General features: G+C 44.6%; 1 protein-coding gene across 4 annotated transcripts in view; it reads left to right on the top strand.

Annotated features, from left to right (window-relative positions):
* Positions 1–19,814, top strand: part of ccdc30 (coiled-coil domain containing 30) — a 203,826-nt gene that overhangs the window by 172,220 nt on the left and 11,792 nt on the right. For 3 of the 4 annotated variants that reach the window (XM_085966952.1, XM_085966949.1, XM_085966950.1), the window contains 3 exons: positions 1,535–1,642; positions 9,609–9,711; positions 13,941–14,056. In XM_085966952.1, coding sequence (XP_085823078.1) covers positions 1,535–1,642; positions 9,609–9,711; positions 13,941–14,056 — 327 coding nt within the window. The remainder of the gene's footprint in view (positions 1–1,534; positions 1,643–9,608; positions 9,712–13,940; positions 14,057–19,814) is intronic. The other variant, XM_085966951.1, reaches the window with a different exon arrangement.

The raw sequence follows: 19,814 nt of genomic DNA on the forward strand, positions 1-19,814 counted from the left end.
CACTGCTGGCCTTGTAGTTAATTTTAAATGATCTTCTGCTGACATAGTCAGCCTTCTTACACTGTGACAAGGAGCTGCAGTGAGCTCCCACACACCAAATGAGCCCTAGGTTGTCAAGTTTATTTTTATCGTTAAGAAAATGTTTTCAATGTGTGTGTTTCCCTCTTGCCCCCAAACCACTTTTTTCTTTAACTTTTATTTGTTTTGTTTTCTATGACAACTTCCTCAGGTCCTTGTTGTCTTTGAACATGATGAGTGCTTGTCAAGTATATCATTCTAAGCATGATACATTCAATAGTCACTAATAATGAGGAAGGTATGTGCAAAAGGGCACATATGTCAGAAATGGTTTGTTGATTCAGTGCACATAATATAGAATCAGAACTGCAGACATCAAATAATGGCAGGTAGAGAAGCGGGCGTGTACTCAGGAAGCATTACAATTTCAGATTTTTACACAACCATCTTTTCACAGGCCTTTTCCCCATGAACAAGAAGCTGTGCCTTTTCTATATTATTATCTCAGAGGTGCATACCGGAGGGTTTAACATTTACTCCACTCATATTCTGCTGGCTGAATTTAACACTGCCCACATAAGAACAGCCAAGAATGAGAAAAGGTCATTCAGCCCCTTAAAATGTGTCCCTATGGCCTGTAGATTTCGTTCTACTAGTCGAACTTCCTTTGAAGCCATAGGGCGGAATCTTACCTGGAAGGCCGAGTTTGAGGCGGGACTGCTGGTTTTCGGGTTCCAGTCCCGCCCCCAGCGATGTCTGACGAACAGACGCTATTTTCCCCTGATTGGCCTTGTTAAACCCGCCCTGCGAGCTTGCCGGCCAATTAAGGGAAAGCCGGTGTCGGATGACGTCAGTTGATGACGCTTCATCTGCTTCATATTTATTCATTTGATGTACAGATTGCCAGACACTTTTAAAAACATAAGTACAGTGGTGCATATCCCAGAAGACACGAACATTTAACACGTCTACGTCAAGCAAAAAAAAACTTGCATTTATATAGCGCCTTTAACACAGTAAAATGTCGTAAGGCGCTTCACAGGAGCGTTATCAAGCAAAATTTGACACTGAGCCACATAAGGAGAAATTAGGACAGATTGGTCAAAGAGGTAGGTTTTAAGGAGAGCCTTAAAGGAGGAAAGAGAGGTGAGAGGTTAAGGAAGGGAATTTCAGAGCCTAGGGCCTAGACAGCTGAAACCTATAAAATGTACCAAAACTGATCAATGTTGCCATTTAAATCAAGGAAACATCTTTGACTCTTTTTATGTTGGGTTGTGCGAGACTCTGTTAAATTCAGTAAACCAGTTAGTTCAAGTGGGGTGATTATTGACCCCTTGGATACACACCTTTTGATTTTTTTAAGTAAATTAAACCAGCAATTTACCTTGTGCTACAGGGAGTACCTTAAATCTAAAGTTACCACTCCAGTCTAAGTAACGTCGTCAGGTAGTAAAGAAATCCCCCAGTTGGTGGGTTTTTCATATTTTAATTTTCCTTTTCCCCCACTCCCCACTAGATCTTCCGGCTCTGGTGCCCACACACCTTTGGGAACACCTCTGCTGTTGTCAACATCAAGAAATGTTAATGACCGAGTCCAACGGAAATCCCAAAGATCGGCATCCAGGTCAGTCCTTGATGTCGCTTGGGAGGCATTTTGAGCCAGGATAATTCAGTATTTCCGAGTTCCACTGCAGGAATGGGGAATTACAAGTTAGTAGCAAAATGTTTTCTGTCAGTAAGGAAAAATAGATACGGTTCTAAACAAAGGGTATGGAGCTTGGCAAATGCAAGCCAAGTAATTGTTGAGATTCTATAATTAGATGCAAAGGTACACAAGACTTTAGGAGGCTTCCCCAACGGCTCGGCAAGTTTATCCAAGGAATAGCCGAGGCACACAGACCAGGAAGATCCCAAGTTCAAACCCTGGTCTGTGTTTAACTACCTGATCTCTGCCAGGTGGCAGAAAGGCACAAGTGACCTCCGTGCCCCTGTGCTGGGTGGGGGGGAAATTAGACCGATTTCTGCTCTTCATTACGATCTGGTGAAACCCTGCTAGAAGCTCTTTCTCTTGTTGAGAAACTAAGGTGAAGGGCCAAGGTCCATAATGAAGACCAACACCAAAGTTTAAAAGAGATGAGATAAATCATGAAGTAGTGATTAGCGACACCGAGTTTAGATTTTAAAAGACTGTAGATTATAGGAATTCCATGGTCTTTGGAAAAGAATGATTTAGATTAGGAGACAGTGTGATATCTTAATTTCAACAAACTTGGCATGTAGGGAGAAAGACAGCATTTTTACAGTTCAGAAGGAACAAGAGAGAAAAGTAAAGAGGAGCAATGACGTTGATAAAATAAAGCCACACTTGCTAGAGGTGAAGAAAGATTGGTTATGCAGAAATAATCATTTTAATAAGGTAAAGGCCACTAGTCACAGAATCTACAGTGCAGATAGAGGCCATTTCGGCCCATCAAGCCTGCACCGACACATATCCCACCCTATCCCTGTAACCCCACGTATTTAATCCCCTAACACTAAGGGTCAATTTATCATAGCCAAATCAACCTAAACTGCATATCTTTGGACTGTGGGAGGAAACCGGAGCACCCGGAGGAAACCCACGCAGACACAGGGAGAATGTGCAAACTCCACACAGACAGTCGCCCGAGGCCAGATTTGAACCCGGGTCCCTGGCGCTGTGAGGCAACAGTGCTAACCACTATGCCACCGTGCCTTTTTCATAGTTCAAGCCTACCTACCTGCCATCACTATATCCCTCAACTCCTTCTCTCCAGAAAGGTATGCAATTGCCCCTTCAATCCATTTATGCTGATCACTACAATGGGCTTTCCTGGGAACTTGTTCTGCATTCCATTACCCTTTGACAAAAAAATTTGGCTAACTTCCCAGTTTTTAAACGTGTGCCCCTGGTATTTGAACCCTTCACAGTTCTGAATGCGGGGTGAGATTCCTTCTGTTGATAATTTATGCACACAAAACCAATGCATAAATGGGAAATCCCATTTCCTGCTTACTGAGCTTTCTTCCAAACTTATTGATGGGGTAATTTCACCTCCAATGTATATTGGGTTCTGAGTTAATCACGTGTTTTGCAACTGAAGAATCAAGTGAAAGGACATAGATGTCACAATTCTGTTAGTCCGCTCCACCAGCACGAGTGCAATGAAGTGGACCCCAAGGTCACTGACCTCCTCCCAAATTATGGGGATGAAGTCATTAGCATGGTTGGGGCGGTGTTTCAGCGGTGCCTGCCCTGATTGAGTCGTTGAATGTTGGAGCGGCTCCATGCCACTCCGACGTAGCAGTTGCAGCTTTGAGAAAGGCCTCTCGCTAACAGAGCAACCTCAGTTCTGCAGCTGCCAAAGGAGCATTCGGGCCATCCCAGCGACGTAATCGATCTCCCTCTAGGATTCCACCTGCTCGTTCAGTATTCTGGGGCCTTTAGTACACCCATAATGGAACATTAGTAGTCTTGGCAGAACCGGATTTCACCTCATTTTCTGCTATCACCTCCCACAGCAATGCCTGAGGTGTGCCCAGCGCATGGGTGAAATTTCAGCACCGTGTTTATTTTGGTTTAACCAAATGTTGGAAGGCACCTGTGGAATGTTGCCCATGTTGGGATAAGTTAGAGAAGCAGCAGCTAAACAAGCTAAAAAATGTATATGGAGCTGATTTATGAGGCAGAAACCTGGAAGTGTAAAAGTAGAGACACATCTGGACTTGTTCCAGAACAGGCAAGCAGATGTAAAGTTGAGTAGGTTTGTAAACTTCAACTGTTGGATGGAATGGAGCAAAAGGCAAGTTTAGGACTGATGTCAGAAGCACTTCACACAAAGAACGATCAACACATGAAATGCTCTTTGGGTAAGGTAGTGGAGGCAAACACTCTGGAATCATTTAAGAAACAGATGCAATGATGAGGGAACTGTAGGCTGTTTTTGGAAGAATGAGTTAAGTTGGACTGAATGGTCTTCCTCATCTATGTCTACCCTGTGAGTTTAATGAAAATTGAGTTATTTAAGGGCTTTTTTGAGAGAGGAATCGAGGGCTGGGCTGGAGGTTGCTTGCTGTAATTGGGAAATACTTTAGACTTGTATAATAGGGAAATACAACATAAGGATGGAGCAAATATAAGGGCGTTGAGGCATTAAAATGTAAATGGATTGGAAAAACCGTAAGTACTTGATATCTGCTCCCCATATGGCTGAGTGGGTAAATGCACACTGTGTCTTCCCGACCAGTTTGATACCTGGTCTGTGCCAAGTTAGCGAATTCCAGCCACAATATCAGTAAGTACAATTAGCCTCACCATAGTTTGGCTGGAAAAGGGATAAACACAGTAAGGGTTCCTGCTTCTAATCACTATCCAGTAAGTCCTGCTTGAAAGTAGACATGTGTGAACATTATGGGAGAACTCATTTGGTATTAGCTATGATGTTTGCCATGATGGAATAGCCTGCCAACACTCCCAGTCTAGACTTATGCACAGAGAATTGTCACTTGGCTGAGTTACTGGGTAGGCTGTACTTCAACATGAAATAACACCTTGAGTGGAGAGGGATAAGATAGCAGGTTTGAATAATAGCTCGATAAATGTTGGCTTAGTTTAGTGTACTGGTACTGATGTGCTATTGTAGGAGTCTATGCACTCCTAACAAAAACACTGTGAACTAAACTGGTAGTTAACAAACTTAGTTTAATGCTCTGAAAGTATTACAAAACAAGAAACGCAGGAGAAACTCCAAACAGGTCTGTACACTAGCTCACTCCACGAGGACTAACTGGAAACGCCCTCCAACCCTGACGTCATCACGTTTCCCGCCGTTGGGAACGTCACGCGACCCACGTGATGACATCATCGAGTCAGATCGCGATTTTATCGATCCCGCGCTGTTTAAACAGGGCAAACATTAAAAGGTAACAATAATGATTAAAGACAATTGTACAAGTTACTGTCAGAGTCTCTTTGGTGGCTTTGCCACACTATAAGAAAAACTCACACTTAAGCCATTATGCTTTATTGTTGCATGATACTTTTGATTCATCTCTTCAAATTGCTCCTATCACTAGTGACAGGCCTGTGATCGTCTGCATTTCATCCTAGCTCAAAGTGTTCTCCTTTAGAAGCAACCCAATGTTGGGAGGCGAAATGTATAACTAGTAGGGTTGCAAAATTCTGGGAATTTTTAAAAGAGGAAACTTTCCATGGGAATTTTTGGGAATTTTGAGTTTTTTTGCACACTGATGGTTTTTGTCTCTGACCCTTATATTATCTTTGTCGTCAAAATAGACATACTGTTCCATACAAATAAAAACAGGCTTTCAAAACTTTATTTAGGTTATAATTTTGAACTTTATTGAACCCCCACAAAAAGACCCATCTAAAATAAAATAAAAAGAGCGTCAGCTTATTTAGCCTGTAATTTGTCCTTATTTTGTCCCTTTGAGTCTTCTACTCATGAGTCTTCTGAGTCTTCTACTCCTCATTGCTCCTCCTGATTCTCTGACTTTGGCTCTGACGTGTCCATTTCCTCCTCTGTGTCAGTGTCTAGCTGTGTGGTGGACACTTCTGTATCTGGCACAATAAGTTGTAGGTTCGCCCGGATAGCCACCAGTTTCTCCACTCTCTTGTTAGTCAGCCTATTGCGCACCTTTGTATGCGTATTCCCAAAAAGTGACCAGTTTCGTTCAGAGGCCGCTGATGAAGGTGGGATTTGGAGTATCACCGATGCAATAGGTGACAGGGCCTCAGATGCACAAAGTCCCTTCCACCAGGTATGTGCACTGATATGCTTGCATGATTCCCATATCCCATCCCCATTCCAAAGACCTTGCTTGGTAGAGAACTTTGCCAGACTTCCCAGAACTTTGCCCACATCCAGATTGAGATGGTGTGAGAGGGTAGAAATCACACTGTAAGCGCTGTTGATCTGTTCTCCAGAAAGTATTGGTCTCCCAACATGCTTTGGGTCCAGCATGTATGCTGCAGCATGAATCGGCTTGACACAAAATTCTTGACGCGTCTGTATGAATTGAACAATTGCCTTCTCCTCTGCTTTGAGCAGCAGGGATGTGGGTAGGGCAATGCTGATTTGTTCTTTTAAATCAGTAAAAAGCCTGAGAACATCTGACAAGACAGCGTCATCTCCTTCAATCTGAGCAATTGCAGATGCTACTGGTGAGAGTAGTTTAAGGCTGCTAACCACTCTCTCCCAAAACACATCATCCAGCAGTATTTTCTTGATGGTGTTTCCATATCCCCAGACTGGGATATTGCCATTTCTTGCAGCGACTCCTTACCCTCCAGAAGGCTGTTGTACATTATGACAACACCACCCCATCTAGTGTTGTTGGGCAGCTTCAGTGTGGTGTTCTTGTTCTTTGTCATTTGCTTGGAGTTGTAGGTTGCTGCAACTACCTGTTTTCCCCTGACATACTTAACAACTTGCTTGGCTCTCTTGTACAGTGCTTCCATGGTTCTCAAACCCATGATGTCCTTGAGCAGGTTAAGCCCATGAGCTGCGCACCCAATAGACGTAATATGAGGGTAGGCCTCCTCCACTTGAGCCCAAGCAGCCTTCATATTCGCAGCATTGTCAGTAACTACTGCAAAGACCTTTTGTGATCCAAGATCGTTGATGACCGCTTTCAGCTCATCAGCAATGTATGTGCCTGTGTGTCTGTTGTCCTTCGTGTCTGTGCTCTTGAAGAACACTGGGAGAGGAGTGGAGACGATGTAGTTTATGATGCCCTCCCCTCGTACATTTGACCACCCATCTGAGATAACTGCAACACAGTCTGCCATCGCTATCGTTTCTTTGAGCTTTCCTTGGACTCTGTTATACTCAGCCTCCAGCAAATAAGTAGACAAAGCATGTCTGGTGGGAGGACAGTATGCAGGGCGAATAACATTGAAAAATCTCTTCCAGTACACATTGGCTGTGAGCATGAGGGGTGAGCCTGTTGCATATACAGCTCAAGCAAGGCACTCATCTGCATTCTTCTGGCTATGGTTATCCATTGTATCAAAGAACCTTCCAAGTGGGCCAGGAGTTGCTGATGATAAGGAGCCTAATGCTGAATGAGAACCATCATCTTCTTGAATGGAAGCAGAGGAACTCTGGGCTGACTGCTGTGAGCTTTGAGTGAAGTTGTTGCATTTGGATAAATGCTGCTGCATCTTTGTGGCATTCTTTACATATGGCTTTCTACAGTGTTTGCACATGTACTCAGTCTTTCCATCTTTAATGCCTGGGGTAAAATGCTTCCACACATCCGACGGTAAACGTGGCATTGTTCTATGCAGAGAAATAAAGGGCATTCATCTCTGTGTCGAACTGCGGTCGATCAGCACGATTGCAACAGGGTGAGTACATTTTTGCTGATGCTCCATGTGATGGAAGCATGACCTGTACACACACGACGCTACATCACCAATAGTGTATTATTTTGTATATTTTAAATTGAAGGACAACAGAGTTCAACAAGTAACTGGTTTATTTGGTATAAAGTCTGATTTACTTACTGCATCATCACAACATCAGCAGAAAACAAAATGACTTCCCTCAGGACCCCTAACCTGGATCTTAAAAAAGCTATAGCAGTCTTACAGATGCCTGCAGGCCAATCACAATTCGATATGCAAATATTACAAATAGAGGGAGCTAATCGCTCATCCACTCATCCAACCAATCAGGACACATTTGTTCACAGTCACACACAAAACTTGTAATTATTAAAACAAGCCAAGTAAGAAGATAAACATATATTGATTAAGAAATTCCTTAATAATTAAGATTCCATCTCTGTTAGTAATTTTAAGAGAGGACCTGTGGAAAAAAAAGAAAAAAATACAAAAAAAACAATATTATGCTAGCATGTGCTTTTTTGGGCAAAATTCCCAAACTTCCCATGGAAAATTTCCGGAAATTTACCGGGAAACTTTCCACCCCTTTGCAACCCTAATAACTAGTGGATTTTTCTCCCTGTTCAGGTGGACATGATACAAAAATTTAACATGCCCACTATTACTTCACTGAAATCCTAACAGCAATGCTGGTTATCATTAAGTTTTTGTTCATTTTTCCTCCTCGGGATCAGGCAGGGTCGATTGGGCCAAATGGCTCTTTCTTGTTCTAAACTCTATTCTTCACAGAGACTTGGGTCGTTTTATCTTTAAATATATTTTTGTTTGGCAGATTGTTAATGGTTTTGAATAATTTTGTTGGCAGCAGTGTAAACGCCTAAGGCGCACAGCTCTTTCAGTCAGACACACATATGTTACCACACTCGAGTGCAAGACAGAACCATGTGGTGTAATATGACTGCAGTTAGTAGCAGCAGTGATTGGGCAGCTTACTGTCTGATTACTGCTGGATTCTGCTGTCTTTCTGCTGCAGTAACACACAGCATCGTGACGCCTTTTCTTGCCTTTGTATTGTATTATGAAAGGAAATGTTGTGACGGTCTCAATATTTGGGAGTGAAAGGGTTCCAGAATAATGGTTGGACAAGGTTACTGCACTGGGCAGTGTGAGGAGCTGGATCGGGACATGTGGCTGAAATGAGCAGATCCCAGGTACTATTTGTATCTCGGGTCAGACAACATTGGGAAGAGGCCCATAAGTTAACATTCAGGGGGAGACTGGCCCTTCATCAGACTGGCACAGTCAGGCTGGAGAAGGCCATTTTATAGCCCTAATGAAAGGTGCCACTGAAAGTGCTAACATCTTCAATTTCAGAGTCGGAGGCAGATTAGCTCAGAGGTAGAATGGCTTCTTCACGTTTGCACCATCTAAATGTATTATTTTCTCCTTTTTTTTCCCTTTAGAATGTAATGTGTCAGCTGGGAAGACAGGCAACACCTTGACCCCAGTACTCTGCCTATGCCACACTTAGCGATATCGTAGAGTCTAGGAGTGATTTGGGTAACTTTTCCTCCTAATTTCCCTGTGTCTCTGTGGTGGTAGGGGCGAGGGTGTGTGCCTTCTCTCTGCTGCTGTTCAAATTAAACATTTATTTGAGGGGGGGTGGTTAAACCTGTACAGATCCTGGCTTCCATTGTGGATCAGATACTTAAGACAGTGAGTTGCTGGGCCCTACGGACCAGGAAGGTCCCACGTTTAATCTCAGTCTGTGCTAAGCTTTCTGATTTCAGCCAGGGTGCCAGTTGAGGTGCTATAATTGGCCTCATCAGTGCCCCTTGTTTTGGGGGGGGGGGGGGGAAGGATTAGCTGGCACTCCTGCTCCTGATCACTATCCAGTGACCCCTGTTGGAAAGTGCCCACGTGTGTGGACATTGGGTGAGGACAAGATTAGGCTAAGAGGTGATGCCATCTATGGTCAAATAGCCTGCTAATGTTCACTGTCTAGGATTACACATGAAGAATGGCCAACGACAGCTGCTTCCTTTGGAGCTGCACCCCAGCAAGGAGTCAGCACCTTTGAAAGAGGTGGCGGTGAGGGGGAAAGCTGGTGGCGAAAGGAGGAAGAAAGAAACACAGTTCAGAGTGTAAACAGTGCCAGTGGTGACCGATATTGATTGTCTGCCTTTCACTCACTTTTTAGGATTAACTATTTGGAAGAGGAGAACAAACAGCTTCAAGACGAGACAGTGAAGTTGAGTGACCGGCTTGGGTCATTGGAGCGCTCTCTGAGAATACTTAAGACGGTACATGGTACAGAGTAAGCTGGTTGGTGCTCCTTGCACTATCCAACCATTCAATTTTTTAATGTTTTTCTTTCACGAGGCCTGTGTGCTGCATCACATGAAGGCTGGCCAGGTTTTAGGGGCTTTCTAGTGGTAGTGGAATTGTACCCCAGTAAGATTCAGCAGCGTGAGGGGGGACAAAACCTGCAATTCTTCATGTGTGAGCTTAGATAATGAATGTTGGTTGGGTGACTTCACCCACAGGTGGCACAACAGCCAAACCCTTCCTCTGTCTCTGTCTTGTACACATACACACAGCTGTATTGAATCTAAAGGGTAGTGCTCATTGGCAAGTTAAGCCGTTATAGAAACATAGAAGATAGGAGCAGGAGTAGGCCATTCGGCCCCTCGAGCCTGCTCCGCCATTCAATGAGATCATGGCTGATCATCCAAACTCAGTACCCTGTCCCTGCTTTCTCCCCATATCCCTTGATCCCTTTAGCCTTAAGAAATATATCGAACTCCTTCTTGAATATATTTAATGAATTGGCCTCAACTGCCTTCTGTGGTTGAGAATTCCACAGGTTCACCACTCTCTGGGTGAAGAAATTCCTCCTCATCTCAGTCCTAAATGGCTTACCCCTTATCCTTAGACTGTGACCCCTGGTTCTGGACTCCCCCAAAATAAAGTTACACAGATAAAGGTTTGTTTCTTTGAAAATATGCACTTACTCATAGAATTCAAGCCCAAAAATATAATTAACACTCTCACAATACACTAATAAAACCTGGGGAAGCTGCATGCATGCTAAAAAGCGGAAGCAGCATGCTATAGACAGGGCTAAGCGATCCCATAATCAACGGATCAGATCAAAGCTCTGCAGTCCTGCCAAATCCAGTCGTGAATGATGGTGGACCATTAAACAACTAACGGGAGGAGAAGCCTCCATGAATATCCCCATCCTCAATGATGGTGGAGCCCAGCACATGAGTGCAAAAGACAAGGCTGAAGTGTTTGAAACCATCTTCAGCCAGAAGTGCCAAGTGGATGATCCATATCCGCTTCCTCCTGAGGTCCCCACCATCACAGAAGCCAGTCTTCAGCCAATTCGATTCACTCCACGTGATATTAAGAAACGGCTGAGTGCACTGAATACAGCAAAGGCTATGGGCCCCGACAACATCACAGCTATCGTGCTGAAGACTTGTGCTCCAGAACTAGCCGCGCCTCTAGCCAAGCTGTTCTAGTACAGCTACAACACTGGCATCTACCCGACAATGTGGAAAACTGCCCAGGTATGTCCTGTCCACAAAAAGCAGGACAAATCCAACCTGGCCAATTACCGCCCCATCAGTCTACTCTCAGCAAAGTAATGGAAGGTGTCATCGACAGTGCTATCAAGCGGCACTTACTCATTAATAACCTGCTCACTGATGCCCAGTTTGGGTTCCGCCAGGACCACTCGGCTCCAGACCTCATTACAGCTTTGGTCCAAACATGGACAAAAGAGCTGAATTCCAAAGGTGAGGTGAGGTGAGAGTGACTGCCCTTGACATCAAGGCAGCATTTGACCAAGTGTGGCATCAAGGAGCCCTAGTAAAACTGAAGTCAATGGGAATCAGGGGAAAAACTCTCCACTGGCTGGAGTCATACCTAGCACGGTGGCATAGTGGTTAGCACTGTTGCCTCACAGCGCCAGGGACCCGGGTTCGAATCCGGCCTCGGGCTACTGTCTGTGTGGAGTTTGCACATTCTCCCCGTGTTTGCGTGGGTTTTCCCCGGGTGCTCCGGTTTCCTCCCACAGTCCAAAGATGTGCGGGTTAGGTTGATTGGCTATGATAAATTGACCCTTAGTGTTAGGGGGATTAAATACGTGGGGTTACGGGGATAGGGTGGGATATGTGTCGGTGCAGGCTCGATGGGCCGAAATGGCCTCTATCTGCATTGTGGGGTTTCTGTGATTCTGTGAAAGGAAGATGGTTGTGGTGGTTGAAGGTCAATCATCACAGCCCCAGGACATCGCTGCAGGAGTTCCTCAGAGTAGTGTCCTAGGCCCAACCATCTTCAGCTGCTTCATCAATGACCTTCCCTCCATCATAAGGTCAAAAATGGGGATGTTCGCTGATGACTGCAGTGTACAGTGCCATTCACAACTCTTCAGATAATGAAGCAGTCCATGCTCGCATGCAACAAGACCTGGACGACATTCAGGCTTGGGCTGATAAGTGGCAGGTAACATTCGCGCCAAACAAGTGCCAGGCAATGACTATCTCCAACAAGCGAGAGTCTAACCACCTCCCCTTGACATTCAACAGCATTACCATCGCCGAATCCCCCACCATCAATATCCTGGGGGTCACCATTGACCAAAAACTTAACTGGACCAGCCACATAAATACTGTGGCAACAAGAGCAGGTCAGAGGCTGGGTATTCTGCGGCGAGTGTCTCACCTCCTGACTCTCCAAAGCCTTTCCACCATCTACAAGGCACAAGTACGGAGTGTGATGGAATACTCTCCACTTGCCTGGATGAGTGTGCTCCAACAACACTCAAGAAGCTCGACACCATCCAGGACAAAGCAGCCTGCTTGATTGGCACCCCATCCACCACCTTAAACATTCACTCCCTCCACCACCGGCGTACTGTGGCTGCAGTGTGTACCATCTACAAGATGGACTGCAGCAACTCGCCAAGGCTTCTTCGGCAGCACCTTCCATATAGAACCTTGGTTAGACCACACTTGAAGTACTGTGAACAGTTCTGGTCTCCATATTATAAAAAGGATATAGGGGCATTGGAGAAAGTGCAAAAAAGATTTACTAGAATAATACCAGAACTGAGAGGTTATACCTATCAGGAAAGATTAAACAGGCTGGGGCTCTTTTCTCTAGAAAAGAGCTGAGGGATGACCTGATAGAGGTCTTCAAGGCTTCTTCGGCAGCACCTCCCAAACCTGCGACCTCTTCCACCTAGAACAAGAGCAGCAGGCGCATGAGAACACCACCACCTCCAAATCACACACCATCCTGACTTGGGAGTATATTGCCATTCCTTCATCATCGCTGGGTCAAAATCCTGGAACTCCCTCCCTAACAGCACTGTGGGAGCACCTTCACCGCACAGACTGCAGCGGTTCAAGAAGGCGGCTCACCACCACCTTCTCAAGGGCAATTAGGGATGGGCAATAAATGCTGGCCTTGCCAGCGACGCCCAGATCCCATGGACAAATAAAAAAAAACAATTGGACATTCAATCACCATAAGATAGTGTCCCTGAGAATATATTGTACATTACATGGCATAAAACAGAGTATCCATTAATTGACTGTGAACATTGCAGCAGGATATCTGCTAGTTATATAGTTAAACCTGTATATCAACTTCTCTTAAGTGTTGCCCTATCTAATTGAATCACAGTGTAAGTGGTGATGTCTTGGATAGAACTGCCAATATCGCACATGCCTGTTCCGTGCATATGCCCAGAAACTGTAGTTGTCACTGATATTTATAAATAATAAGTAAAGTGAACAATGGGCAAGTGAATCTTTGAAACAATGCCCCCTTGAACTATGAAAATCATCCAACAGTACTATTAGAGGGATAGCAAAATACTGCAGATGTTGGAAATCCGAAATAACAACAGAAAATGCTGGACCTTGAGTGTGTCTTGAAACAGCAGTTTGAGTTGTATCATAAGGGGGTAAAATAGTAATGGTGAAAACCATTTGAATTGACCAGATGAGGGTCACGCATCGATAAAGCGCATTGGCTTAAGTGTGATTTCCCCCCCCCCCCCACTAACATGCCCCAACATATTCCTGCAGATTGAGCCCTTCAGCCTTCAAAATAAATTTTAATAAGAAACTTAACAGGGTAGGGAAAGTGAATCTGGAACAATATGCACCAGGGCAGCAGGATAAGTAGGCACAAGGTCATGGTTGTGAAGGGCAAATTTAGGATGGATGTTGGAAAAAAATTGTACACAGAGGGTGATCAACAACTGAAACGGGGTCACCAAAAGGGATAACTAGGACACTAGTTTAAGAAACAGCTCGATGCTGTACTGGGGAGATGGTTGGGTCGGTATTGTTAACCGAAGGGCCGCCTTCATCTGCATCTATCGTGTGATGCGTGATGCTAATATGTTTAATAAGTAATAACAACACTGCACTGGAATCTGCACTTCTCGGGTATCTTCACTCTTATGGTCATGAGCTTTATGTTTTGTGTTTCTGTATCTTTTTACTAGGATCCTGGAAAATCGCAGCACCATGAGGCTTTGTCTGTGTCCTTTCCTCAGGATTCTTGCTCGTTTCAGCACAATGACAGTTCTGTAATGAATGGCAACTTCCTATCTTCAAAACGGTACAGTAAATAAAATGAAAATTCTTATTTTATCTGTTGCTTTCTGTCCCTTCTCAGTGGCTCAAGTGGTAAAGCCAACACGTGAATGAGCCTCACAGGCCAGTGAGCCTAGTTTTTGATCCCTAATCTATGCACTGAGTTAGCTGATCTCAGCCGTGGTGGCTGGAGGGATGTTACAATCGGCCTCAGCACCTCTGGATAGGGAAGGGAAAATATAGCCAGGATTCCTAGTCCTAATCAGTATCTAATGACCCGTGCTGGAACGTATATGCATGTGAGGATGTCGGGCGAGGACAGGACCAGACTCATCTGTGATAGCCACCATGGCCAAATAGCTTATTAACACTCAATGTCTAAGGGTGCACATCAAGGCTGGTCACTTGGGTGAGATACTAGATAGCATTGCACTGTTGAGCTGTATTTAAAATGTCAACAAAAACAGCTCTTATGCTTAAAAAAAAAATCATCCTAGTGGCTGTTCCTCTTTGTAAACCTAGACAGTGAGCTGGCTATTCTACTGTATAGGGCATCACAACTGATCCTGTCCCCACCTGGCATGTACACTTTCTAGCAGGGAGTGGTGAACAAGGCTATTAGGGTTGGGAACCTGAGCAGGGGGACAGAGGAAAGGGAAACAAGGATAAAAGCAAAAGATAGGAAGGAGAAAAACAAAAGTGGCAGTCAGAGAAATCAATGGTTTAAATCAAACATGGCCACAGTAAATAATAATTCTAATAGGTCTAAGAGCGTTAAAAAAACAAGCCTGAAGGCCTTGTGTCTTAATGCGAGGAGCATTCGTAATAAGGTGGATGAATTAGCTGCGCAAATAGAGGTAAACGAATATGATTTGATTGGGATTACGGAAACATGGCTCCAGGGTGGCCAAGGCTGGGAACTCAACATCCAGGGGTATTCAATATTCAGGAAAGATAGGCAAAAAGGAAAGGGAGGTGGGGTAGCATTGCTGGTTAAAGAAGGGATTAACACAATTGTAAGGAAGGATATTAGCTCTGATGATGTGGAATCTGTATGGGTAGAACTGAGAAATATCAAGGGGCAGAAAACGTTAGTGGGAGTGGTATATAGACCTCCAAACAGTAATGCGGAGGTTGGGGATGGCATTAAAAGGGAAATTAGAGAAGCGTGCAATAAGGGCACAGCAGTCATCATGGGTGACTTTAATCTACATATAGATTGGGCTAACCAAATTAGTAACAATACTGTGGAGGAGGAATTCCTGGAGTGTTTACGGGATGGTTTCCTGGACCAATATGTCGAGGAACCAACCAGAGATCAGGCCACCTTAGACTGGGTATTATGTAACGAGAAAGGATTAATTAGCAATCTTGTTGTACGAGGCCCCTTGGGTCGGAGCAATCATAATATGATCGAATTCTTCATTAAGATGGAGAATGAAGTAGTTGACTCAGAGACTAGGATCCTGAATTTAAATAAAGGAAACTACGATGGTCTGAGGCGCAAGTTGGGTAGGATTGATTGGGGAATGTCACTCAAAGGGTTGACGGTGGATAGGCAATGGCAAACATTCAAAGACCGTATGGATGAACTACAGAATTTGTTCATCCCAGTTTGGCATAAAAATAAAACAAAAAAGGTGACTCAACCGTGGCTAACAAGGGAAATTAGGGATAGCATAAGATCCAAGGAGAGGACATATAAATTGGCCAGAAAAAGCAGTAAACCTGAGGATTGGGAGCAGTTTAGGATTCAACAAAGGAGGACAAAGGGATTAATTAAGAAGGGGAAAATTGAATATGAGAGTAAGCTTGCAGGGAACATAAAAACTGACTGTAAAAGCTTTTATAGATATGTGAAGAGAAAAAGATTGGTGAAGCCAAGCGTAGGTCCCTTGCAGTCAGAATCAGGGGAACTTATAATGGGGAACAAAAAAATGGCAGACCAATTAAATACATATTTTGGTTCTGTCTTCACAAAGGAGGACACAAATAACCTCCCAGAGATGTCGGGGAACATAGGGTCTGATGAAAGGGAGGAACTGAAAGAAATCAGTATTTGTAGGGAAATGGTGTTAGGGAAATTGATGGGATTGAAGGCCGATAAATCCCCAGGGCCTGATAATCTACATCCTAGGGTACTTAAGGAAGTGGCCCTAGAAATAGTAGATGCATTGCTGATCATCTTCCAACATTCGGTGGAATCTGGAACAGTACCCATGGATTGGAGGGTAGCTAATGTTACCCCACTATTCAAAAAAGGTGGTAGAGAGAAAACAGGGAATTACAGACCAGTAAGCCTGACATCGGTAGTGGGGAAAATGCTAGAGTCCATTATAAAAGATGTAATAGCAGAGCACTTGGAAAACAGTGACAGGATCGGATAAAGTCAACATGGATTTACAAAAGGTAAATCGTGCTTGACTAATCTACTGGAATTTTTTGAGGATGTAACTGGTAAAATAGATAAGCGAGAACCAGTGGATGTGGTGTATTTGGACTTTCAGAAGGCTTTTGATAAGGTCCCGCATAAGAGATTAGCGTGTAAAGTTAAGGCACATGGGATTGGGGGCAAGGTATTGACTTGGATAGAGAACCGGTTGGCAGACAGAAAGCAAAGAGTTGGAATAAACGGATCTTTTTCCAAGTGGCAGGCAGTGATTAGTGGGGTACCGCAGGGATCGGTCCTTGGACCCCAGCTATTCACAATATATATTAATGATCTAGACAAGGGAACTAGATGTAATATCTCCAAATTTGCAGACGACACAAAGCTGAGTGGGCGTGTGTGCTGTGAGGAGGATACCGAGAAACTCCAGGATGATTTGGATAGGTTGGGTGATTGGGCAAAAGCATGGCAGATGCAATATAACGTGGATAAATATGAGGTTATCCACTTTGGTGGCAAAAACAGCAAGGCAGATTATTATCTGAATGGCAATAGATTGGGAGAAGGGGAAGTACAACGAGACCTGGGTGTCCTTGTGCACCAGTCATTGAAGGTAAGCATGCAGGTGCAGCAGGCGGTTAAGAAGGCAAATGGTATGTTGGCCTTCGTAGCAAGAGGGTTTGAGTACAGGAACAAGGATGTCTTGCTCCAGTTGTACAGGGCCTTGGTGAGACCACATCTGGAGTATTGTGTGCAGTTTTGGTCGCCTTATCTGAGGAAGGATGTTCTTGCCATGGAAGGAGTTCAGCGAAGATTCACCAGGCTGATACCTGGGATGGCAGGAATGACGTATGAGGAGAGATTGGGACGATTGGGCTTGTACTCGCTGGAGTTTAGAAGAATGAGAGGGGATCTTATTGAAGCTTATAAAATTCTGACAGGACTGGACAGACTAGATGCAGGAAGGATGTTCCCGATGGTCGGGGAGTCCAGAACCAGGGGTCACAGTCTAAGGATAAGGGGTAGGCCATTTAGGACAGAAATGAGGAGGAATTTCTTCACCCAGAGAGTGGTGAACCTGTGGAATTCTCTACCACAGAAGGCAGTAGAGGCCAATTCATTAAATATATTCAAGAAGGAGTTGGATATATTTCTTAAGGCTAAAGGGATCAAGGGATATGGGGAGAAAGCAGGGACCGGGTACTGAAATTGGATGATCAGCCATGATCTCATTGAATGCGGAGCAGGCTCGAGGGGCCGAATGGCCTACTCTTGCTCCTATCTTCTATGTTTCTATAATGCCGTCTCCCACTGCACTCACTTACCAATTAGAGAATTGGAAGCTGGTCAAACAGTGAAGGATGCAGCTGAGTCATTCATAAGAAGGAAAATTCCCTGCCCCAGATGGCTCTGTGAGTAGATGAGTCACAATGACCAAAAAAGTCCCAGGTTTAATCCCTGGTCTCAGCTGAGTTAAGGGCACTCTTTTCCCCTCCCACCCTGAGTTTTGCACCGAGATATCTCCTCCTCCTTTCCTCCCTCAGCCTCTGTAATGAGCAACTCCTCATCTTCAGTGATTTCAATCTCAATCTCAACTCACCTTGCCCTCTCTCATCTGATTTCATTGAGCTCCTGTCTTCCTAAACCTCTCCTTCCTCTAAATTCTCCTACCCATATTCACGGCCCCTTCCCCAATCTTGCCATCTCATATGGTCTACTTCTATGGTCTTAATCACAAGCAAGACCCTCTATGACCATTTCCTTGTATCCCTCATCACCCACATCCCCAGACATGAGGTTAGCTTCCACATGTATGCCAACGACACCCAGCTCCACCACCCATCTCGACTTATCCACCGTCTCTGTTATCAGACTACTTGTCTTGGATGATCCGCAGTTTTCTCCAGTTAAACATTGGGAAGGCCAAGCCCATCGTTTTCCTATCCACTACAAACTCGTACCCTTGCCACCGAATCCATCCCCACCCTAGCCACTGTCTCAGGTTGAATCAGACTGTTCACTACCTCGGCATCCTATTCAAACCCGAGCTGAGATTCCGGCCCTTTATCCTCTCTGTCACAAAGAACACCTACTTCCATCTCCATTACAGCTCCCACCTCCACGTCTGCCTTCGACCTTCTGCTGCTGAAACTATCATCCATGCTTTTGTCATCATCAGACTCAATTATTCCAATTCTCTCCTGGCCAGCCTCCCATCGTGCTTCCTCAGTAAACGTCAGCTCTTCTAAAACTCTACTTTAGCAAGGCTTTTGATAAGGTTCCACATGGCAGACTGGTCACGAAGTTAAAAGCCCATGGGATCCAGGGCAAAACGTCAAATTGGATTCAAAACTGGCTCGGAGACAGGAAGCAGAGGGTAATGGTTGATGGATGTTTTTGTGACTGGAAGGCTGTTTCCAGTGGGGTTCCGCAGGGCTCAGTACTAGGTCCCTTGCTTTTTGTGGTATATATCAACGATCTTGACTTGAATATAGGGGCTATGATTAAGAAGTTTGCAGATAATACTAAAATCGGCTGTGTAGTTGATACTGAAGAAGGAAGCTGTAGACTGCAGGAAGATATAAATAAATTGGTCAGGTGGGCAGAACAATGGCAAATGGAATTCAATCTGGAGAAGTGTGAGGTAATGCATTTGGGGAGAGCTAACGAGGAAAGGGAATACACATTAAATGGTAGGACACTGAGTAGTGTAGAGGAACAAAGGGACCTTGGAGTGCATATCTGAAGGTAGCAGGCCAAGAAGATAAGGTGGTTAAGAAGGCATACGGAATGCTTACTTTTATTAGCCGTGGCATAGAATACAAGAGCAGGGGGGGTTATGCTTCAACTGTATAAAACACTAGTTAGGCCTCAGCTAGAGTACTGCGTGCAGTTCTGGTCACCACATTACAGGAAAGATGTGATTGCACTAGAGAGGGTGTAGAGGAGATTTACAAGGATGTTGCCGGGAGTAGAGAATCTTAGTTATGAGGATAGGCTGGGTCTGTTTTCCTTGGAACAGAGGAGGCTGAGGGGAGACCTTATTGAGGTGTATAAAATTATGAGGGGCATAGATAAAGTGGATAGAAAGGACCTATTTCCCCTAGCAGAAGGGTCAAAAACCTGGGGGCACAGATTTAAAGTAATTGGTGGAAGGTTTAGAGGGGATTTGAGGGGAAATTTCTTCACCCAGAGGGTTGTGGGAGTCTGGAACTCACTGCCTGAAAGGGTGGTAGAGGCAGGAACCCTAACTACATTTAAAAAGTACCTGGATGTGCACTTGGGATGCTCTAACCTGCAGGGCTATGGACCAAGAGCTGGGAAGTGGGATTAGGCTGGATAACTCTTTGTTGGCCGGCGTGGACACGATGGGCCGAAATGGCCTCCTTCCGTG

The sequence above is a fragment of the Somniosus microcephalus genome, chromosome 25 (genome assembly GCF_052327205.1).
Source record: "Somniosus microcephalus isolate GS21.2 chromosome 25, FLI_Smic_1.0, whole genome shotgun sequence".
Lineage (NCBI taxonomy): Eukaryota > Metazoa > Chordata > Chondrichthyes > Squaliformes > Somniosidae > Somniosus > Somniosus microcephalus.